At 35.3% G+C, this 25,459-nt stretch overlaps 1 protein-coding gene across 11 annotated transcripts in view; it reads left to right on the forward strand.

Annotated features, from left to right (window-relative positions):
• ROBO2 (roundabout guidance receptor 2) overlaps positions 1–25,459 on the forward strand; it is a 1,653,426-nt gene that overhangs the window by 1,612,808 nt on the left and 15,159 nt on the right. For all 11 annotated transcript variants that reach the window (XM_033131291.1, XM_033131233.1, XM_033131225.1 and 8 more), the window contains 3 exons: positions 2,184–2,340; positions 11,534–11,794; positions 16,140–16,345. In XM_033131291.1, the coding sequence (XP_032987182.1) occupies positions 2,184–2,340; positions 11,534–11,794; positions 16,140–16,345 (624 nt within the window). The remainder of the gene's footprint in view (positions 1–2,183; positions 2,341–11,533; positions 11,795–16,139; positions 16,346–25,459) is intronic.

Genomic DNA, 25,459 nt, shown 5'->3' on the forward strand with positions numbered 1-25,459 from the left:
AGCTCTGTTTCCACAATACATTTTTAAGTATGTTGTTTGGAGATTTGATAATGGCTTTTTTGACCTTGAGTAAGGACTTCAACAGAGTTGGGTTCAGAGCTCTAGAAAAAGTAATTTCCACAAAAGCTGCTGCATTTTTTTTTCTCTCTTGTTCTGTGAATATGGTCCACATAACACTCAGGAAGCATCCCTATTTTCTCATCTATAAAATGGAGATATAAGAACGTCCCTATTTGTGTCACTCAGTTTTAGTGGTGATCGTATAACATTTCTAAAAGTGCTATGAAAATCATTGTATGCATATAACTATGTAAGGAATAAAGGAGGCACAACTAGGTGAAAATGTGAAGGACATGTGACTCACCCCATTCCCCTTTTAATTATTGAAATATAGTTTTGATCTTACAGGAAGAAAACACAATCCTTTTTTGCAATTTTGATGGGTTACCAGGAAACAAAGGATGAAGGCTCATCTCCCTTAAACCCAAAAAATAGAGACAAATTCAAACAAGTCTATTATTCTTATTTTGAAAATCAGGCTATTTCTGGGATACTCCTTGGGGTGGAGGAGTTGGGTGTGACAAGGGTTTTAGAAATAGGTAGAACCCAGTTTGCTCTGAGATAGAGGCAATGGGAAAAAGTACTAATGACTGGCATTTATGGAACATTCTCTATATTCTGAGCTTTTTACGTGCATTATCTTTTGTAAACCTCAAAATAACCCAAATAAGTAAGAACTTTATATCTGTTTTACATGTGTGGAAATTTGAGGTGATATCTTTTTGAATAACTTCTCAAGTAATTGAGAAAGCAGTCTTCAAACCCAGAGATCAAGCTCTTATCCTTGAAGCAGAAGATACCTGTTCTCTCTAAATACCTCTCATTCTGCCAAAGATAAAAGTGAAGGGAAAGGTGAAAGCACTTTGCCTGCATGGACACTTTTTTAAAATAATTGTGTATAAGTCACCACTACCTAGAAAACAGACATAATTCCATAACCGGCAATAATGTGTATGTCCAGTTTAACAATTCCGTCACTTTCTGGCACTCAAATAAGTTATTATTAAATTACATAATTTTCTGAATTGTCTGATGCAGATTAGAAATTGGCAGAAGAAGAGAGCTGAGATAGGTTTCTAGTGAAAGCTCTATTGCAAGATAACCTACTACAAGTATTTGATGCTCACAACTTTTAGTTCCAGAAAGATGAAATCCAAGGGGTCAATAGCATTTTAGGGGGGAAATACAGCTTGTAGACCATAGTGGGAGTGATGGAAGTTACATAGGTTCCGCTGAATCATCCTTTGTCATTCTGCTCAAGGAGTATTCATTCCTCCATCCACTGGTGGTCTGTTTAAGAAGGAAATTTATTTACAAAATTTTGGAAGAGTGAAAAGTATGCCACTATACAAATGCATTGAGTTCCAGTTATTTCCAGATATGGCCTATATGCTACCCAGTTCCTTTCTGCTCACGTTTTGTGCATGAATTAATTTGTATTACAATAGTACTGAAACCGATGACTGTATTTCCATTCATTTTCCTTACTTTTCGTAATTTTAGTAAATGTTATACTTAAAACATCTGGGGAATACTCTCACTATATGCAAAAATAATTGTCATTCATTAGTTAAAAATTCTATAATATATATCACTGTGAAAGAGTTACAAGTATCCTCCAGTATAGTTGATTGATTTTCATCATTTACTTTGGAGAGAAAACTATTATTTCCTTGGATTAATTAAATTGAGTAAATTCTAATGGAAAAAATTTAGCCTGTATCCTTAGACGCTGCATTTTCCACTGAGAGACATTATGCAAAAGAGCATTATAAACACACTGAAATCTGACATTTGAAAGAATGTGTTATGGCCCATTATTTCATCTAACAATGAAAACGTGGAGCCAGCAGACTTGAATAAATCAATAGATGTGCTTTTCCTACAGCTGCCATGTTTTTGGTTTATTCATCTCTGTAGTTAATGCACTGGGAAGGAAACAATATCATTTTGAACGTTTTATAAAAATGCTTTTCTGATTATATGATTTCATTGTTTATAGCTTTTAACATCTATAACATACTGATTCTGGTGTTTTGAAAACATAAATACATCATTCCATCTGATGTGCTTTGTTTCTTCTGCTATTTGGTATGTCTGAATAAATGCATTATTAATTTCAGGTGGGAAAGGTGGAAAAAAGAAGAAAAATAAAAACTCCTCTAAACCGCAGAAAAACAATGGATCGACTTGGGCCAATGTTCCGCTACCTCCTCCCCCAGTCCAGCCCCTTCCTGGTACAGAGCTGGAACACTATGCAGTGGAACAGCAAGAAAACGGGTAAAACTATTTTATATACCAACAAAATGCCCAGGGCTATGCTCCCCTCTCTATTGTGCATTTGTGTCTTTATCCTGTGCTCTCTTACTGTTTTCCCCGCCCCCTTCCCAGCCTTTTCTTTGCTTCTACCCCTTTTTGTTGGCACCCTCTATATATTTTTAGCTGATAAATACAACACGACACATACTGAGGACCTAGAATCCTTGGCCGTCAAGTGCTTTAGATTGTCTGCAATCATGATAATGTAGCCTCCATTTATAATATTGCTTGTTAGTTTGAAAGCAAGTACCCACAGCTCTGTGAACTAAAGAGCCACTCCTGAGAAGGGCTGAAAAGGGAATTAAAATAACCTTCTTCATCATCCCTCACAGTTCTCTAATGACTTGATGTCTGGCCGTAGCAGGGCGCCCACTGTCAAGCTCCATCACAATGGGATAATTGTAGGGACCTGGCCAGTGGGTAGAACTTTAATCGTCGGCTTTGATGGGAATTGAGGAGCCTGAACAATAAAAGAGGTGCAAGCCAATGCACACGCTGTAACAAAACCTTTTTAAGTTAGAAAATGTCCTTGGAGGGCCTTTACATAAGACCAGTTTCCTTAGTCTTTCCCAAACATCTCACAAGAGTTAGTTTGTTTTATTCTGTTAGTTGTAATGTTAATTGATTTTAAAGCATAAAGACACTGATAGATTTTATTCTCTAATCCAAAAACAAATAGCAAGTCAGAAGAAACATGTTCAATCTCTTTTTCTGTTTTAATAATGCCCACCGCTCCATCTTCCTCAGTTTCTAAGGCTATCATTGCTTTTAAATGATATTGAAAAATACAGAATAAAGGCAGTTGTTCTCCAAGTTTTTATTTATTTAGAAGTATTTAGATATTAAAATACTAAAACTAAGCATTTAATTAAATATTAAAATTCAGTTTATTTGAATAATGGTTTGTTTTCTGTCTTGATTCACATAAAGATCATATGTACGTGCTTCGACATTTTTCCTCCATATCGTTTTCTTTTTACATCACTGCTGTCTTTGCAATCTCCAGATTAATTTTCCTAACTGGAACTTTCTACGCCTCGTTTGCATCCTTCCAAAGACATAATTTGCTTTTTCTCCCAGTCACATAATACATATACATATGTATTAGATAGGGATTATACACGTAGATAGGTACATAGTTATGATATGTACACAGATTTTTTTCTCTATATCTTTCCCTCCAAAGGGCTTCATTTCCTTCTATGTGATTATAGTTCCCATATATATGCATATCATTATTATTTACTTTTAAAAAATAATTTCACATTAAAATAAATGAAAAAGCACATCCCTTTTCTCTGACTTTAAAAAAAACATAAAACTCTGTGTATTATCTTCTGTAATACATATCAGTAATATAAATGTGTCAGTGTTACGTGGATCCTGGACAAAGAAACACCAGGGATGTGTATTTCACAAGAAGAGATTATCACAGGGCTTAGACATCTTTAAAGGCCGTAGTCAGAAGTTGGGGAAATGAAACTTGTAAACTGGGAAGAGGAAGTGGTGCTGTTCAACATTCAACTCAGATCACATGAAAATTAGAAGTAATTTGGAATCTTTCTTTTTTCTTTCCCCACTCAGTCTAATTGAAAAATAGACTATATTCTATTATAGACTATAATAATACCTATTACCCATTGAAATAAAACTAATTTATTTCAAATAAATGCTAAATTTCTCACTGGATTTTGCAGCTCAGTATAAAATAAGAAATATTCATATGACGAATGAAATAATACATGCTGGTGCAGATTTTTATTTTGTGATTTAAAGTACTTCAGAACACTATGATATAAAATATAAAATTATTTGTACCTGTTTTGGGATTGCAAATTATTTTATCATTCAACCAGAATGCATTATATTAGAAATTCCTTTTTTCTAAGAGATTTCTAAAAATCTATTTGATATTTTAGATAGGCAAAGAAATATATTTTTGATGACATATATTCAAAGTCTTTGTGGCATACATGTAGTTTAGTTCTAATTTTCCTTTGAGTTATTTGCCTAGTATTTCCTGAAAAACAGGAAAATTATCACTATTAACAAAAATTATAGTTAAGTCTTAACCTATCAGTAAGCTTACAGCAAAATTCAATTTCCTTATTCTTTGGACTCAGTTTTTTAAAGGCAAACACTTGAAAGTTCTTATTTCAATTGTTTGTAATGAAAACACATATTTAGAGTCAATATGACAAGAATAGATTAAAATGACTTGGGATGGCTTTGTCCACTTCTTGTTATAGTCTTTCTACTGTTGTGCTTTTTTCTAATGTGAAAACCTTATAATACCGAAAAGGTTTTTGAACACTTTCTAGATTGTTCTGTTTTTCATGATGTTAACATCGAATACTTTGCAGAAGAGTTCTATAGAATTTTATATCTGCGTTGATTTGAAATTTATTCAGGTTTAAGATTTTCTTGAAATACAAACAACAAAAACTTCAAAAGTCACTTTTTTGTTTTTAATAAGTTTTATTTCTAATAAAGATTCTTCAGTTGTACTTCTTATGGTGATATATAATTTTTGTGGTTTTTAACATAATAGAGAACTTATTCAACATACATTTTTTTTTCCCCAAGTGCATAAGAAGTGCTAAGCCCAGGGCTGAACAGGAAAACAACTAAGGTGAAAGAAAGAAATACACAATTAATACGAAAGATGTGATCTCTGATCTAGGGAGTTCACAGGAGTGGGAGGTAGAGACAAGAAACCACACACACACACACACACACACACACACACACACACACACACACACACTATTTGCATGACAAACCCTAGATGACCAATGTGTGTGCCACAATAATTTGCATACAGAAAGGGATAATCATGTGTGCCAGGTAAGGCTGGAGCAATTCACAAAGGTGAAGTTTTGAGGTGAATCTTGAATCATTTATTTATAAATAACAGTACCCAAAATAGGCTATTGTGTTCCAAGCTCTAAGTCAGAAGCAAAAAAGGACAAATAATGAGAAATAGTCCCTAGCCTAAAGTAGCCTATATACCAAAAGAGATTGTTAATAAACAAACAAAAAAATGCTACTAGTGTTAGCATTTACTGCACATCTACTGTGCAGATGAAAAGAAAATTTTCTGGCCAAAGACAAAAATAGAAATAAAGAGTAGAAAAGAAAAAAACTTAAAAAAAAGGAATAACCCCATTAGTCTCCCGTTAGTACTTTTCACTCTTCCTCCAAACCCCACTCTATTCTAGTTGAGGTTACTTGTACTTTCTTTATTTTTCATTATTCTTTAAGTTATTCCTCTGTTGTAGTTCTTATCATATTGCATTCTAATTGCTTGTCTGTATCTTTCCATACTCGGTAGCTGTTTTATGAGGGTTTTTGAGTTGGAAACATGCATAGGGTGGCAGATAATCTGAGAAGGTGTCTCATGAGGCCAGTTGTGAGGCTTTGTATGTCATATAAGGATTCTGATCTTTGGGTTAGATGACGGATTGAGGACAGGAGGCTGGGGCATAATGCGTGATATATTGCAACAGAATGGTCAATATCATGAAAATGATAAGGTAATAAAATAAGGCAATGGCAGTTGGATGGCAGGAAAAGGATAGCTGGGAGACACACGTAGCAAAGAATAATCACAATCTTGAAAAGATTGTCTCTTCTTTTTTATTACCGTGTTTAATACTGTTTCCTGGAGTTTACATATCATCAGTTTCCTTTCCATCCCCCCCCCCCACACACACACTACTAAATATCAAAAGTTATCAAATCATTGTCCAAATACAGAATGTATTTAATTGTTAATTCAATGCTATAGCAACAATAGTAAATGGTCTCATCATCAGTATGCCTCTCTGGGCTTGACAAAAATGTGTCCAAATGTATTCGTTCTTCTCTATAATTATAATGTATTTTTAATATAATCATATGATGCTAAGAAGCTTCGGTTCAAAAGAGAACCGATCCTCTGTTTTGTTATTGCCATTAGAGATTGGCAAGCTTATGTGGGTGTTGAACTTTATTGTATTTTTATTAGTAATTTGGTATTTGTGTCTGGCCTTTAACAAGTTAGTTCACATACAACATTGATTTGTTGTCATCTTTCTCATTATTCACCAGGCAAGACAGACAATATGATGTCTCATACTTCACGGACAATAAAAGCTGTGCTAGGAAAGGTTGCCCAAAAGCTCTTTTGTTTGGCATCGAAGCAGCTTCACAGTCTTTTTGACGTTACTGTTGAAATTCCATCACTCAAAGAAGATACATATCTGTAAATGTGAAGGAAACTCTAAAAACAGGGCTACACTTTTCATAACATTTACAGAGACATCTGTTATTTTCTTGTCCTTCTTCAGAAAGTGCATGCAACCTAAGTATGTGTTGTCCTGGAATGGATTAAGACATGAATGCTTCAACACAATGAGTAGCTCGCCCCTTAATACGATGTGTACCATGTCCCAAATGTCTTTCATCTGTTTTTTTTTTATGTCCTTCTCCTAATCTTTCTCTATTCCCTCCTCTCTATGTTCCACTTCCTGCACAAACCACTGACATGAATACATGGATTCATGAGCTTTTCTCAGCTTTGCTTATGTTCCACAGGGGTACAGATTTTGCTTACTGCTGTTCTAGATTGTATTTGTTGAAAAGACTTGGAACAATGAATGAAAAACACCCATTTTAGTTAAATAGAATAGCTACTGAAACATTTTTTGGTCATTTAACACATTATGCACTGTATTTGTACAATGATAAAAATAATATACAATTAGATTTTCCTTTGTCTAAAAAATGAGCACAATTAATTAGTTTTTTCTATGTTATGTTAACACATGATGATTGTAACATTATTTCTTCCTTCCTTTATATCTTCTGTGTATTTTCATTCCATATGTATGTTCCCTTTAGATGAGGGGTGTCCAAACCTTTTTCAACGTTTTTCACCAAGGGCCATATGCGGTAAAATACACAAAGAGCCGGGCCACTCACTCGAGGTGAAGTACGTATTGCCTCACCTGGTTTATTTAAGTAAACTAAATATATTTTTGGAATTTGCTGCGGGCCAATTAACAATGGATCATGGGCCGCAGTTGGCCCGCGGGCCGCAGTTTGGACACCCCTGCTTTAGATTATTGGAAGTAAGAATAGTTTGCTACTTAGGAAGTAGGGAAATTTTAGGAGATAATTGACTACTTCCATTTAAAAGATTGAAGATATAAACATGTTCTTTCTTTATTCAAATGTACAGTATCCCGGGCAATAAGCCAATATAAGCAAATAAAATGCATGTACTGATTTATGGAATGAAAAAAAATGTGCTATTTTGTAATAAGTTGTATGGAATAAACTTAATTATAGCTCTTGATGAAGTATAACAGCATGCACATTCCATACTGAAAATGGGTAGTTTTTTTTTTTTAATTAGGCTTCTTATACATATTTTGTTTGACTTAATAATATAACATTTAAAGCCAAATAACTAAGTTAAGAAAAGAAATCTAAGCATTTTTATTAATGAAGCAATTGGTGTGTTTACATTTCAAGTCAATAAATATGCTTATCACCTACTATGTTTAAGCCAAACAAAAATAGTTTATCATAACTCTAATGTAGAAGATGTTTACATGTGAAACGTTAAATGCCAAAATAAGTTAGATAGCAGTTAAAGAAATCAACATTGGAAATGGCAATAAAACAATCTATACTCAATTTTCAGGTAAATGTACAAAAATGTTCTTGGTGCACGTTTGGAAGGGTATATATTAGTAGTGCAGTTTATTTGAAATAAGTTGAATTCTTTAAACTAATTCACCAGAATGGTAAAGTACAAAAAAAGTAGGAAAAAGAAAACAAAAACTAATTTCAAGCAAGAGATGCTTGCTGAGAAACTGGAAAAAAAATAATCTGAAAAGATAATTTGAGGCTTAGACATTTAATGGACAGAATAGATTGAAGAGCAATGAATGTTTTATTCGAACAATTGTAATGTTTTCGGAGGCCATTTGTAAGTGGTGTTCAGCGTTGATTAGAGGATGGGAAAAAGTAAATGCAGTAAATCCAAATGGGACAGTGGGTTACAAATTCTTTACCCAACAGAATCTTTTCTTCAAATGAAATCTGTGATCGCCAACATATAAAACAGGAAAAATGACATTGTTTTAGAGCCACATGTTTTTTTTCAGTCATGTCGGTACTTATGTAGTCAATTAATGGGAATATAAGTTTAACTTATATACTATAAATGAATTTATAGTATACATTATAGTTTATGACATTTATAATATATAAAAAAGTGTTTGTAACATATTAAAGTGTGCTTGTTTATACTAAAATATAGAAGACTTTTCTAAAGAGGTATTCCTGTCAGACTTACAGGCCTTCTGACATGAGGTCTTCAGTTTGCAGCTCATTGAGGTAGATTATTCAAGTAGCGTCAACAAGAGAGGAAAACTGAACAGTCAAAGATGATATCACTCCCTGTGCAGAATTTCTCAGTGACTATCCGTCACCCACAGGCAAAACTCCAAGCTCCTTCTCAGGGCTGAGGCGTGTATGATCCGGCACACCCCCCTTCTCCTGACCTAGCGATGGCCAACCCTCTTTATTTGCCAGCCTTTACCAGTCAGGGAACAATCAGAGTTCTTCACATACTTTATTTTTTCTCTTTCTCTGGGCCACGACATGTGTTGCTTAGAATATCATCCTTTCCGGTGGCCAGCATAGCCTTGCCCAACCCTAAAACTAGTTGCAGCCTTCCTGCTCTCTTTTACTCTGGTATGCGATATTGGCGCTCATTTGCTTGATATTGGTCTGACCCACCAGATTGCATGCTCTGTAAATAACTCCTGTTATCTGACATATAATTGTTGAATAAAAGGATAATAAATTCAGGGTTTCTAAAATAGACTTTATTTTTTTTAGATCAGTTTTAGGTTAACAGCGAAATTGAGCAAAAAGCAGAGAGATTTCCCATATACTCCCTGCCCCCGCTCGTGCACAGCCTCTGCTACTATAAACACCTCCCATCAAACTGGTACATTTGTTAAGTTGATGAACGGAACTGAACACATTATTTCCATCCCATATCCATGGTTTACATTAGGATTCACTCTTGGTGGTGTACCTTCTGTGGGTTTAGACAAATGTGTGACATGTATCCATGGTTACAGTATCCTGCAAAGTAGATTCACTGCCCTAAACTTCCTCTGTGCTCTGCCTATCCATCTCTCCCTCTTTACCTCTGGCAACCACTGAATGTCTTACTGTCTCCATAGTTTTGCCTTATCCAGAATGTCATACAGTTGGAATCTTACAGTATGTAGCCTTTTCACATTGGATTCTTCAACTTAGTAATACGCATTTATTTTTTTCCATATCTTTTCATGCATGGATAGCTCATTTCTTTTTAGTTCTGAAAATATTTCATAATCTGGATGAGTCACAATTTTATTTATCCACTCACCTACTGAAAGACACTTTTATTTGCTTCCCAGTTTTGGCAATTATGAATAAAGCTGCTATAAAAACCTGTGTGTAGGGTTTTTTTGTTTTGTTTTGTTTTTGTTGGTTTGTTTTTGTTTTTTTTTTAAATATCAGTTTTAAACAAGATAAGTGAAAAGACACTCAAGTAAAAATATTCAAGAATCATCTGGACATTTACAAATTAGCATTTGTAGGGGATATTAAAACTAGATATATACATTTGTAATACTTATTCTATTTTCAGTTTCTTTAATGAAAATCTTTCATATGCTAGATATTGTAGTAGGTGGTGAAAATGCAAACTTGAAAATTTAATAGTTCTGAGGTTTCAGGATCTCACAGAATAGCGGGGGAAAGAGACATGAAACAAATAATCCCAATATAATGTGGGGAATGCCACAATATAAATATTATGGCGTTATAATCAATTCCATATGGCAGGAGCTGAGAAGCCTTCACAATACTAAAAACATTTGAACTGAACCTTGAAGAAAGAGCTGGAGATCACAGGCAGATGATTTGAAAATTGTCATATACAGATTTATAGTTTAGAAAAATATACAGAGCAGGCTGGTGTTTGGGAAATAGTGGAAAATTAAGCTATAAAAATAGGCTGATCAGAATCTCCTGCTAATGAGTTTGAACTTTTTCTTATGTTAGTGGTAATCATAATCATAATTTAAAGCATAGGTGTGATGTGAATGAAGATGTTAGAAATATAATCCTGTCACTAGTAGAGCACATAGGACTGAAGAGATGAAGAAAACATCTCAAGAAACTAGGAAAACCAGTGGGCTAATTCACATCAGGAGGAGACTGACCTGTGAAGTTGAAGGGAAGTATAGGAGAAAGATTTGGGAAGTATTCAAGAGGTTGAATTTGTAGGGAAATTACACCCAACAATGTTGCTTATCTTTTCCTTTGCTATCTTTTAAAAAGTACATTAAGATCTTTTTGATTTATGAAAATAATAATACTATAGAGAAAGAGAAAATGGAAACGGTACAGACTTCTGTGTCACAATACTTTTGGGATTAATTTTCTATATTCCTTAACCAGAGTCCCTAAAAATACTATTTTTTTAAATGTTGCTTTTTTAATATATATTTTATATGGCTAGGTTTTGAACTTCTGCTGTATAGATTTGTAAATGTCAAAATACAAGGAAGCATGAGTTTCTACTGAGAAAATTGAAAAATAAGAGAATCAAAGGGATATTGAATAATTTTGTAATACAGTCTTAAAGATTGACATGTCACATGGAATGAAAGGTCAGCATAGATCTAGATGAGACAATATAAGTCTGAAACACTTCTTAGATGATCAATTTTGGCCTATTCTGTAAGAAAGTAGTGAAATCTACAAGCACTAAATAAATGAATGGTCCTTTAATTAGCAGTTTGGTTTTCCACATGAGTAACTTTGTTCAGAAGTTACTACCTTTTGTAACTAACTGTAGGGTAACAATTAGGTAATAAGATCCTTTACAAATAAGGTGAGCTATTGAGATAACAGATTAAGATAACAGCCAGGTGATTTACGATAGTAGCACCAAAAACTTGAAATCAGGAGGAAATCAACTGAGAGTCTTACTTCATATAGTACGGTTACTATGGTGGTTGTTATTCATTGCCTGTATACTTGTACGTGTGTATGTGTGTATGTGCCAGTGATCTTTTTTCTCATGTAATTGCAGCTATGACAGTGATAGCTGGTGCCCACCATTACCAGTCCAAACATACTTACACCAGGGCATGGAAGATGAACTGGAAGAAGATGATGACCGTGTCCCAACACCTCCTGTCCGAGGAGTGGCTTCTTCTCCTGCTATTTCCTTTGGCCAGCAGTCCACTGCAACTCTTACTCCATCCCCAAGGGAAGAGATGCAGCCCATGCTGCAAGCTCACCTGGATGAGTTGACACGGGCCTATCAGTTTGACATAGCAAAGCAAACATGGTAACTACTCATCAGGTCAGGGGACCCATGCTTTCAAAACATGGAGAGAGGAAAAGCTTTTTCATATTAAATTCACAAGAGATTCTCATAGAACTACACAGCTGTGGTTAGACATGATTTTGTACGACTCTTTAATCATCTAGATAAGGAAATTGAAGAAATGTTAAATAATTTGACCAAAGTCACATAACTAGTTAGAGTGAGCCAGAGCAAGAATTTAGATCTGCTGAATTTCAGGCAGTACTTTTGGCTCCACTAGAATCTCTTTTAATTTATAGCTTAACTTCAATTAGCTTCTCCTTGAACTCACTTCCAATGCCGTAATAAAATACTCCTTTTAGATTCTTTAAAGTGTCTATAATTAATTCTGTATGTGATTGTGAATATGTAAATGTAAGCTCCTGCAAATCACACATGGTTAATGTCAGTTATTAAAAGACCTTCTTTGGGCTGAATTAAATGAGACAGAAAAAAATCACAATATTAATAACAGTAAATGTATTTTCAAAACCCTAGAATAAATTACAAATCCCAAATTCCTTTTTTTCTAATCAATCTGTAAACTGTCATAAGGTACAGATGGAAATCTACTTAGATATCCTATGAAAATATGACAGGAGTGTAGGCAGGACCATCTCTCACAATTTTGAACGTTTTTTTTTTCTTATTTCCTCTCTTTTCTCTTACATAGTAACATATAAGTCTGACTCTTGAAAAAGAAATCTCAAAGACATACCTGTGGTTATCCTCTGTTGATTTATACCCTGTGCTTGGAGTTAGAGTAAATTTTTATGAAATAATATTTGCTTCTTTTTGATAGTTTTGGCTACAGGAATAAGTTGATAATGAGATAAATCTTATTCATAGTGTTGATGAACTATTTAAAAATATAGCTAAATGTGCAAAGAGATACTAAAACCAGGTATAACACTGAAAGCTTGTTCTTTTCTTAGACAGGTTCTTTTCTTAGAACTAAAGGTTTTTGAACATTTTCCTCAATTACAAAAAAAATTCCCCCCCCACCCCAAAAGTCAAAGACTTTTGTTAAACACAGTATTATTTTGCATCAGGCTGCTTTATAAAACACCACTGTTTAAATTCAAGCTGTTTGAGGAGCCAGCAGGCTTCTTTCAAATTAACCAATGAAGCTGTGAGGTTTAGTCATTTAAAGCTCAGATTCTAGCTCAAGGTTCTTGAATCTGCCTGTGTTTTGGAATCACCTGAATAGCCTTAAAGTATGTTGATACCTAGGCCCTACCGCCAGATATTCTGATGTTTGGTCTCGTATTTGACAGGGGGCAGCCAAGGTTGGGACCCCTGCCACTGCCATTACTAACCTGTTTCCCCGAAAATAAGACCTGGCCGGACAATCAGCTTTAATGCGTCTTTTGGAGCAAAAATTAATATAATACACGGAATTATTATATTATATTATATCATATTATATCATATTATATTATATTATAATGTTATATTAAAGACCCTGTCATATATTATAGTAAAATAAGACCGGGTCTTATATTAATTTTTGCTCCAAAATACACATTAGAGCTAATGATTGTCTGGCTAGGTCTTATTTTCGGGGAGATACAGTAGTTGTATGACAACAGGTAACTTGCTTAACATTTCTGTGCTTCAGTCCCCCATTTGTAAAACGATGATGATAACAGTAATTAGCTCATGTATGAAGTGAGAGGACAGTCCCCAAGGATTCACTAGAAAGAGCCACAGAGCTCACAGGAAGCTGTGACACTCAAAGTGGCAGTTTATTACAGTGAAAAGATAGAGATTAACATCAGCCAAGAGAAGAGATATATAGGACAGAGTCTAAGAAAGTTCTAAAGGAAGAGCTTCCAGTTCCTCTCTCCTAACTTTAGTTTCCCCAAAAAGACGGGTGACGATATGCAAGGAGTGTCGCCAACCAGGGAAGCACACGTGAGCCTTGAGGTTCAGAGTCTTTACTGGGATTCAGTCACATAGATACGGTTGACTCTCTGCATGGCTGACTGGTACCCAACTCCTCCAGGAAGCAAGCTGATAACCATGTGACTCAAAGCCCCCACCATAAATTACATTGTTAGACTCTACGGAGGAGCCTAAGGCCTCTAAGTAAACAAAGACACTTTTATCTAATGGGACATTCTAGAGCTTCGTGATTACCTTCCAGGAGCACAGGCAAAGGCCCAACTTAGCTTTAGGCAAGGTCAAGTTTATTAATGCACATCACAGTTTTTGTGAGAATTAAATGCATTTGTACTAGTAGTTAGTAAAGTATCTGGCTCCATCATAGCTGTTATTATTCAGATGGGCTTGATTCCCCCCCCCCCCGAAATGTTCACTGCTATCTTTCCCCCTTCAGAAGGGTGCCCACTTAGAGAGTGCTCCATAGGTATTTGCTAAATGGCGTGAACAAACGAGTTCATCTCCGCCTGCTCCATGTACCCACAGAGCAGACCCTGCTTCTTTTTCTCAGTGTGTTTTTTTCTTCCAATCAACGATCCCCCAGAATGTCACTGCTGACTCTGTGTGTGGGGATTAGGAGACTCCATGTGCTCACACAGGACCTTGCCCTTCTGGAATAGTAAGGCCTCTCCATCTGGGCTGCATATGAACATCACAGGAGAAGCAATTCCCACTGAATTCCCAATTTATCACTGAAAAACAATTCCCAGGCTTCAACTCCAGGGATTCTGTTCATATTGAGCCATGAGGCACACAGCACAGTGCTTGTTACTAGGAGATATTTATACATGTTCCACACCCACTTCCTGTATTTCAGTTTTTCTTGTAACTCCGATGAACTCAAAGAGTATATTTTGCACCGCTTAATGTGTCTTTGTCTCATCAAGAGGTATCGACAGTGATGTAGGGCTAGAGTGTTGGTCTGTTTGGTCCTTCCCAAGACCAAAGGGCCCGCCGTTAGAGGAAAAGGAATCATGTCGGTAAATATCACCTTCTTTTCCTTTGCATATGACTTGGCTCACTCCGTCCCCGACTCACAAACAGAATCTGAGGAAACAGAGAAAGGTGTGGTCATCAACACTCAAGACGTTTAGTAATAGTACTTAGGAAACTTCCTGACTTTTCAAAGAATGAGCTATGATGAATGCTAAATAATAACTTGGGACCTCAAAATTCCTGATCTGTTAAAATAAAGATGTGGACCAGATGCTACTGAGGTAGCTTCCAGAGCTAACATATTAGGTTGCTTTTTTTTTAAATATTGAAAGGTCTAGAATGGCGTTAACCTTGGAGTTGGTCACAAGTTCAAGAATGAGATTGTGAGAGGAATATTAAATTCTAGAAGAATGAAATATTTTCCAGAAAAATGTAAATATTAAAGAAAAATAATCTTGTATCTTTAAATTTAAAAAAGGTAACTAAAAAATGCACTGCACTTGTTTTCCATTTCCCTTAAATAGCAGAGGTCTTTTAAATACTTTGTATCAAGGCGAAAAAGAAAAAGAAAGAAATGTGTCAAAACATGGTATAGTCACTGTTTAATAACAGTAACTGAACCCCAGTGTCCAACTCTACATTTTACTAGCCGGGTGACATGAAACAAGTCACTTAAATTGAACTTCACTTTAACAAATTCTAGAAGAGAGGTGATAATTCTATCTACTCTACAAAGTTGAGATTAAGGTTCTTCATTCATTGCATTGGTTTATTTAGCATACCTAATGTTCTAAGCAGAGTGCTCAGATGAATCTTTTCTGCCTTTCGGGTATTTAATACTTTGGTGGGTGAGACAGACACACAAATAAGTAGCTAGAATACAAAGTAGTCATGTTTACCCCAAAGGGGGTTAAAGTAGAAACAATGGCCGGCCTGGTTCCTGGGGTGCAGGACAAGCCTTGTAAGGCAAGGAATGTGCTCCTGGTTGGGGCAGGGAAGATGGGTATTAGGCTTTCAAATGACACTTTTCTTCATGCCAGCAGGTCACACAGGGTTACGCAGGCTGCGTGGAATGACGCTAAACTGGGAACAAAATTATATTTAGGCAAAAAACAATCAGCTTTAAACAGTTATTTGTGACAAATATCCCTCTTCTTCTTTGGAAAATTTATTTACAGACAAAAAATGCCGGGTCTGTATTTTTTGTTCTCTGTGATTCATCCCCTAAATACCAGTAGAAGAGTGTGATGGTCTGTGTTGTTTTGGCAAGTCGTGTAGGCGTAGCCGATTGCCTCTGCTGAACTCTGAGAAAGGACTGGGAGCACCCAAATCGGTTCCTGGGAAACAAGAAGACAAAATTAGTTACCAGAACACGTTGTTTCACTCTAATTACAATTTGGTGGCATGTTGACAAATTCATTTTTCCCCCTCTCCGTTTAAATTCTAGGCACATTCAAAGCAATAATCAACCTCCACAGCCCCCAGTTCCACCATTAGGTTACATGTCCGGAGGCTTGATTTCTGATTTGGAAACAGATGTTCCAGATGACGACGCGGATGAGGAGGAGGAAGCTTTAGAAATCCCCAGGCCCCTGAGAGCGCTAGAGCAGACGCCCGGATCCAGTATGGACAATCTAGACAGCTCGGTGACAGGTAACGGAACTAATTTAGTAAGACTAACTGACCTATTTGCGACATTAAAATGCATCAGAAATCAAAGAGTGTCTTATGTAAGAGTTATTCCACTCCATCTATTTCTGTACCATTTTAAATAGGTTAATATTAAACACAAAATTCAAAAAGGATTTGGAAATTCTTTTGCTTTGCAGCAAAAATGATAAGAAAATCCATGAATTTTAAAAAGCTTTAAAGACATGAAAGAAAACTCAATTATACCCAGGGCTTTCATGAGAAGTTCACTCTATTGGGAAACCAAGTCGATTATATAAAAACCTTGACTTTTAGAAATCATAAAGTTGGTATAACAGGAGCAACATACTAAGTGAGTACAATCTTAATATGCTTGTTGATATTTCACGCTATATAGTCATTCATTGATGAAAATAAGCAAGTCTTCAGAATAAGTTCCTCGAAGGTTGCGTAAGGTGTTATTGTTAGGGTGGAGAAAATGTGTAGTGAGATAAACCACACACTTATGAATGTCACATTGTTGGATCCAGTAATTGCTTCTCTCCCAAGAAATGCAGGTATTTTGTTTTCTCCTGTGGCTTCCTCTTTCCTTGTTTACCAAGTGAAAGGCTGCAATTAGTACTCCCCTAGGCTGATCCCAGGACTGCAACCTATTTCCAAGGTTTCAAAACTATCAAATTTTGTTGGAAAAATTCAAATGCTAATGTATACACAATGAATATGAAGAAAAGTAAAATTTCAGTCTTTCTATTCAAGTCGGTATCCATTCTTTGGTGCACACACACACACACACACACACACACAAATGCCTCTTAGATGACTATATAGCTGTATATACTAAAGATGTAACTACTAAAAATGTTAAGTCTTGCCTTTGCATGTCATTGGGTCTTCTCAGAAGAGTACCCATTTCTATATTTACTCTGATGATATCTTTCATCCTAGGAGGCATTTTACCGCAGTCCCATTTCATTACGTTTTACACCATCAGCTTCCAAACTTGTACAGATTTTGCACTGTGTTAGAATTCAAAAAACACTGATGGAAACTGCTTTATGACAGTGATGGAGAAGCATTATTAGTACCTATATTTCCCGCTGCATCCCTTCCTGCAGTACACAATGTGTGATGCATGTGCCCTCTTTTCAGTTTTTATTCTTACCTGGGGGCCGTCGGCTTGCCAAGCTAATTAAGATTTAAGAACTGCAGATAGACTGCAGGTACACCGCTGTGATTTGAAATCCAGATCCAACTAAATGTGGCAGAGCAAAAGTTGAAATCTTGGAATGCAGAGAGCTAACTTATTAGTGCACTATCATGTTAAGCCCCTTTGCCTGAGTTTCTAGCATAATCTCCTTCAGGGTAAAATTTTGCATATTTTTGCATATCTCACTAATGATACTGAACTCTTTTCCATTAGGAATGCAGTAGAGAATTGCAATAATTTAAAAAGTCAGCTGTAGCCTAGGTAGTTATTTTATTAAATATTATAATGTCAAAGATGATAAATACATCTATAAATCAGGAGGATGCCATTTTCAGTGTTACATGCTCACCTGTTAGTAATATGTTCAACTGTCTAATGTGACTGCGGTTAAAAACAATTTGCATTCCTCCTTGTAACTGGTATACTGTTCATTCCAAATGAAGCTCTTATTGCTAAGAAAACAGTCTATTATTCCTACTTGAAAACAGTCTACTTTCCTACTGCTTAATTACTGCCATATATAAAAATGTCAGGGTATTTAGGTATGTATTCCATGATGAATTTGTTCTAGGAATAATACATCTCTTTAGAAAAATAAATTGCACTGTACACAAAAGTAGCTGAATAGGAAACTCTTTTTTTCCTTTACTTATTTATTTTGTGGCTCTACAGTAACTGTGTGGGAAAGGTATGATCAAAGATTTAATTTGCTTTCTAGGGTACAAGCATAATATAAACTAAAAATAAAAGTAAATATATTTTGTCCAAAATAGTATGCATGTGTAGACTGTGCGTGTGTAGAAACACATGTGTAAGAGTATAGATAGGTTTTGTGATTATATGTAAAGTGTGTGTGTATGAGTTTATGTAAGTGTGTTTGTATGTAAACAGGGCTACGAGTGTGCTAGAGAGTGTGTGTGTGTGTGTGTGTGTGTGCGCGTGCACATGCACGCACATGGGGATGGCCCTGCGGCGAATGTATGTGAGGACCAAATGGTATAAATGACAACATGCTAACATCATTCTAATGTGTTTATGTTTGTTTCAGACACTTAAGGCCAGTGTAATGGTGCTAAATGAGGTGGACAATAAAACACACTATTTCTATTTTATTGGGGTGACAATGGTTAGTAAAATTACATAGGTTTCAAGTATACATTTATGTAATACATCATCTATATATCACATTGTGTGCTCACCACCCAGAGTCAGTTCTCCTTCCATCACCATATATTTGACCCCCTTTACCCTCATCTACCACCGCCGACCTCCCTACCCTCTGGTAACCACTAAAGTGCCCACAGAGAGGATTCTGATCTTACCCTAAATTACTTGGAGTTTTAAATCTGTGTGTGGTGTGAGTAAATTAGCCATTACTTTCACCTTAATTCTCTGATAGAGATTTTCATTCATGCAACCAATGACCACTTTTATTAAATAGAACTAACAGTAGTGTTCCATTCCCTGAAACTCTAAAACCAACGAGAATGATACTCCAATTACAAGATAGAGATGGGCTAGTAAGCCTGTATATAAAATTATTCAGGATTTTGCTTGGATATATTATATTCCAACAGCTGCGACATTACAGAATATCAGTAGTTAACAAGGTATAGAGCCCAATATTTGTAAGAAATGAGTATATTAATTCCAAATATTTTCATAACAACTAAAGAGTTACTGAGAGACTTCTTAAATTTTGACAATGGTTTATGGATGGAAAAGGCCAAGCAGAGAAGAAAATATCTGTAGTTCCATATCTCATGAACTCAGTGCCTTTGTCTGATTGGGCTTCCATAACAAAATACTGTAGACTGGGAGGCTTAAGCAACAGCCATTTATTTCTCATAGCTCTGGAAGCTGAGGAGTCTGAGATCAAGGTGCTGGCAGATTGGACTCCTGATGAGAACTCTCTTCCCGGCTTGCAGACCACTATCTTCTCACACAAACATACTCTCTGGTCTCTTTTTATAAGGTCACTAATCTCATCATGGTGACCCCACAGCCATGACACCACCTAAACCTAATTACTTCCAAAAGACTCACCTCCAAATATCATAACATTAGGGGTTTGGGCTTGAACATATAGATTTCAATGGGATACCAACATTCAGTCCATAAAATTCAGTAATGGAGAATGTATTAGCAAATCTGTTATATTATTTATGTATTCCCACAACACACGTTTAGGGAATGCCTGGTTCTTTCAACCACTTGCCTAGGAATTTAGATATAATAATAATAATAATAATAATAGTAACTTGCACATAGATAACCCTTCATAAGTGAAAGACAGTCTTATAAGAGGTGATCTGTTTTTTTTTTTTTATATGGCTTGGTGAGCTAAGAATGTTTCTTAAAAAAAATTCAAAGGGTTCAAAAAAATCCAAAGGGTTCTAAGAAAATTCAAAGGGTTCTAAGAAAACAAACAAACAGAAACTAAAAAGAATATATGACAGAGAAGGCTAGGCCTAAACTATTTTGTAGCTGGTACTTTATCAAAAAAGTTTGCTGATCCCTGTTTTAAGGTTTTAACTTACATTAACTCATTTAATCATCACAACCCTATTTTTATTCTCCTTTATATAGATAAAGAATTGAGTCACAGAGGGATTTGAAGCTTTTTTCAAGATGATCACACACCTGATAAATGACACAAGAATGTTCAAAATCATTCTTGTGATTTCTAGAGTAAAATCAATCTTACTCTAAAGATAAATTATCATAATCCCTGTTCTGGAGATGCCCAACTTTTTTTCTAATCTCTGGGTATAGCATATTTAAGATGAAAATTACTTCCTGATCTATTACTTAACATGTAAATATCTCTCTCTGTTCTCTCTCACTCTCCTCTCTCTCTCTCTCTCTCTCCACATATGAATAAGTATGTATTTATAAAAATGCAACATATAATTTTATCTTTGAAAACATTAGTCCTTACCCCCATATACTTAATCAAGATCAAAAATATTAATTTTTAGATGTAACTTTTGTTCTTTACTTTTCTCATATTTCGGTCTATATTCACTTATAGTGACTCGTGCTAACAAAATTCAACTCTGTCAGCACTTTCTGTAGGAAATCTCAGTTTTATCATTTTTATTTTAATTTATACTTATTTAAACATATTTGGTTGCGATAATGTATAAAAATGTTTTGATCACAGCACCTCACACTCTGTTTTTGGCTAGAAAGTAAACATACGGGATTGTTTCACTCTTCAGGAACATGCTTGTAATATTTCTTCCTAACCGCCAAACCCACATTTTTGGTAACAGGATGGGGAAGCCTTCAACACTGCTTTCTATAGCTTTCATGGTGGGAGTCAAGTGTAAGTGTTTCCTGAATTTAATGACTTCACCACAGGAAAAAAGAAACAGAAGGCAATGGAAGAGAAAGCAGGAGGAAAATGTTCTAAACATGGAGCCAAGATCTGACCCGCCTCCGTGATCACAAAAAGTAAGACTGAGAGTGAGTGTGATGAAGCAAAATGGAAAAAACAGTTTCCTTGACTGCCGGACCTCAAATAAATACCACAGCTGAAAGGAAATTGTGCCTCCATATTTTCTGTATTTTATGTCTTTGGAGGTTTTTACTGGAACTCCCAAATCAGATCATTTTGAAAATAGTAAAACCTGGCAGCTTCACCATCTTACTCGACCACACAGCTTTTAGAAAATTGGCCAGTTAAAAGTGTGACCTGACATGTTACTTTTGTTGCAAAAACTCATGGAAAATATTTTAATATTAGGGAAATTTTAGAGATATCCTCAAAATAATTGTCATTTTCTTAGGCTACCTCAACAGCTTTTATGTATCATAAGATAAATTAAATTTAAATTTCAAAATGTAACAGATAAAAGCAGAATGTCACATATTCAATTTTTATCTTAGTGGAACAAGGTTACAGGTGTCAAATCTCCCAAAGAAGATACTTTTTAATTCCTTATTTTGATTTGCATATATATTACGCATATCTTTCTCTCAGAGGTATGTATATGGAATTGTTGTATATTCAATGTTTGAGTGAAAGAAGGACTTCTAAAGATTAGACATGGTTTTCTACACCTGGGCAGAGGTCAACATTTGGATTGATCTGCCCATAGACATTTATAGCTGAAGATTGTTTTTAACAGACAGTTAGACAGATTGCACTTAATAAAGAGAGTTTCTGGATTAAATATTGGCTGAAAAAAAAATGGGGGACAGCCAGTTTTTGTATCTCATAAAAATGGTAATGCAACAATTAGCAGGGTCATATTGTAAAGCACAGACTTTACTCTAGCTTAATGGATCTAAGGATAAGCATTTATCAGCAAGGAAGGATTTAGCATAAAATGACATGTAAATTAATTGATGACTGATCATAAATTAATTTTAGTGCTGAAGATGTAATAGAGACACAGCAAGCTGCCACTTCATCATGGTATTTTACTGCTCAGTAACATTTGAGCAACAACTTAATGTGCTATATGCAGTTCTTTAGCAGCTTGAATAAATTTCAGATTTTTTTTTTTTTTTGGCCTTTTAGCAATTTTAAACCTGAGGAATTTGGAAAGATTGAAACTGTAAACACAAATAAATTTGGTTATGTGACATAAATTTATTTTTCATTAAATGTTTAAATTGGTATTGATTATGTTTGGGGCTATATCATGTCAATTTGGTATGGATTGCTTGTAATTTGTAAGCAGTCTACATGAGCCGCTTTATCTAGTGTTCATTTCAATTTTCATGTTTACATTTACATTTAGAAAACCAAAGCAATTATCACACAAAAATGCTTACTTTCTAATTCATAAATCAATGTTGTTTCCTTCCAATCATCGTCTTCCCTCTGTGTGTGTGTGTGTGTGTGTGTGTGTGTGTGTGTGTGTGTATTAGTTTACATAAATCTCCAGGTGATTCTTGATGTTTAAATCTAAAGAATGAGAAAGAATGGTAGCCACAGAGAGGTGGAATCAGTAAATGTTAAATAAATTTTAACAATTTTACAACATGGAGGAAATTTAATATGTGCTTCATACTTTTTTATTCATGGTATACTTCTGGTTTTCTTTAAAAATCTTCCCTACAAATCAACCCATTCTATGTACCGTACTGGAGGGCCTGTTGAAGACAAAGAAAAAGGGACTAAGAGGGAAAGAAAATGTATTCCTTTCTTTTTATTTGTTTCCTTCTTGCCTTCCATTTTGAAGGAAACTCAACTACAGTAATCTAAGGGCACTTGCCGCTCTGTAGCTTGCGGCTGTGAGGTTTCCTGTTGCTCACCATGGCCACATCTCCACGGCACACATCAATTCAACTCTGAAGTCATCTTACTTAGTTTCTTTGCTCTTACGGAAGAGTGGGAAAGAAAAATTGCTGTATACAGATAATGTGTTATAGCACTGTATACTTGAAACTTATACAATTTGATTAACCAATGTCACCCCAGTTAATTTAATGATAATAATAAAGACTAGCTGGTGTTCTTTCTGTATTGTCAAGCACTCACTTGAAGCCATGTCTTCCGTGCTACTCTCTTTCCCAGGAAGGGTTAAAAAAAAACATTGGGGAAAGCTTCCTGAATAACTGGAATTTCTGAGGGCCTGGTAAGGAGCATTAAAAGATAAATTCAGAGCAAAGACACAAAGCAGGAAAGTAGTTGATTTTAAGGGTTGGCAAATTTGCACATGGAAATCCTCATATGAAGGACTCACTATCACAAGGAGATGAACAGGGTGTTTTTGAAAAAAGTCAAGCTCACTCTCTGTTAAGAGATCTTACACGATGGCATTTCTTTAGTGACACTGCTATGGTGTAGGAGTTTTCCTAAGTTTTAATAGGTTCAGAGATTAAATTTGCCAAAATGCTGGATCCTCGGGATAGAACCACGGAGCAAGCCAACTTGAATAAACAAAGAAAAAAAAAAAGGCAAAACAGACTCAACTATTTTTTGGTTATAGTGGAGAAAGGAGAATTTTTTAAAAGGGAGGAGAGAGTTTAGCACATTAAGATGGGTGAGTGTGGATGAGGAAGTCAGAGAGAAAGTAATACTGCACTTACTATAGCATCATTGTCTAAATTTGAGTAAGATATTGATAAATATCAATATTAAGCTATCAAAGCATAGCCAAGGTATTATCTAAATTATTTTTGTGTTTGTTTCTTTTTTGGGGTAATTACTGCTTTCTCCGTCCAGGTAATCAAGAGTTGACTAACATTGTAACAATTTTACATGTAAAATATACTTCTTATTTAATGAATTTTCTAGGAGTTCTCATGAGCACATTCTGTAACTAAAATAAGGTCATTGCTCGGAAATTACACGTGGAATAGAATTTACAGTGAATAATGAAGACATTTAATGTGTTGCGCCCAATGTTTCTTGAAATTTCTACTGTGCAATGTTCTTGTTCAAGAAATATGAAAATGAATGAGTTAGTCCAGAGTTTTTCTGTCTTGAAGAGGAAATATATATGCAACAAACTATAGTTTGCAGAGATTTGATATGTTACTATATGCAGCGTGTTTGAAAAACACAGGAGATAGAGAGATTGATTCGCCTTAAACAGAGTTGAAGGTGAGGTGAAATCAGGGTTATTAAAGGAAAGATATTGATTTGGACTTTGAAGTTCGGTAGTGGTTAATAGAATTAGTAACAATCCCGTGGTGTGTGAGTAATGTTATGTAGGTGAGGCAATGGGACGGCACCGTCTATAAGAGTAAATGGGCTGCAAAGGTGGATTGGGCTAGATATCGGAGGATCTCAGATACCTCATTTGGTGTTTGCATGTGGCATTGGTAAACTAGGTAAGGCTTCGAACAGAGGAACAATATTATGTGACCAATGTTTCAGAAAATTAATTCAGATGATAATGAGAAAGACGGGAGAGACTAGAAGGGAATCAGGAAGTGCTTAGGCATGAAACTGGAGATGGAGAAAAGGAGACGCTTGTTTGGAGCGTGAGTTTCAAATAGCTGACACAGATGTATTCGCAGATGTTCAGCAGACATTCAGAAATACAGAAAACAGTACATAGGAGGGACTGGGACTGAGCTGTCACATGTTTCAAAACTGTCCTCAGTTCTAGGGTTTCATATTCTTTTGTGATTGCTGACTGAATCACTTTGATTTTTTTCTTATCTACTGTAACATTATATTGCAAAGCCTATTGCATCATTTCTCCTTTCATTTTGGGCTGTTGGTCCTTGACTTGTGATTATTAACTGAGAAATGGTTCTCTCAGAGGAGGCTCAGTTGCTGGTGTTATCTTGGCTTCCTTTCAGTGGCCTGTGTCAAGGGAATTTGTTTTGAAAGTAAAACGTGTATCTCTGTGCTTTTGGCAAATAGAATCAAAACTCTATCTTTCTCTGCTACACTTAACACCCTTTTAAGTTCTTAGATCCTCCTAACCTCTTGGGTTTCTGTTTTCTGTATTGAAAGTGCATGAACCCGTGTTATTGTATCCTGGCACCCTGACTAAAAGTAGAAATACTTCATCGTGGCAACACTCCTCTAACTTTACTTTTGTCTCTTAAATATTGGAGAAAAGCAGAAAAATCTATGGCTCCCGACTGTAATCTCTTTTATGTAAATATGTGTTTGGTTTATTTAGAAATATTAGCTTTTCATATATACTTTGTCTCTCTTTTTAAAATATTTAGAATAAGCAACATTTGGTACTTCACTGTGTTACAAATTAATGGTACATCAACTTAACTATTATAATATTAATTGTATTATGTGTAGATTAAGGTCTCAGTGTGCTTGGTCTAATAAAATGTATAAAATTGTAAATGACTTGATGAAAAATTAAGAAAGAAAGTTATTTATCCGTATTTTTATATTTTGCAGCTCTTTACACATAAAGATGAATTCTTTTCCTCTATTGCTATGTTGCATTTTGCAGAGAAATTCCTATTAA

The sequence above is a fragment of the Rhinolophus ferrumequinum genome, chromosome 2 (genome assembly GCF_004115265.2).
Source record: "Rhinolophus ferrumequinum isolate MPI-CBG mRhiFer1 chromosome 2, mRhiFer1_v1.p, whole genome shotgun sequence".
Classification (NCBI taxonomy): Eukaryota; Metazoa; Chordata; class Mammalia; order Chiroptera; family Rhinolophidae; genus Rhinolophus; species Rhinolophus ferrumequinum.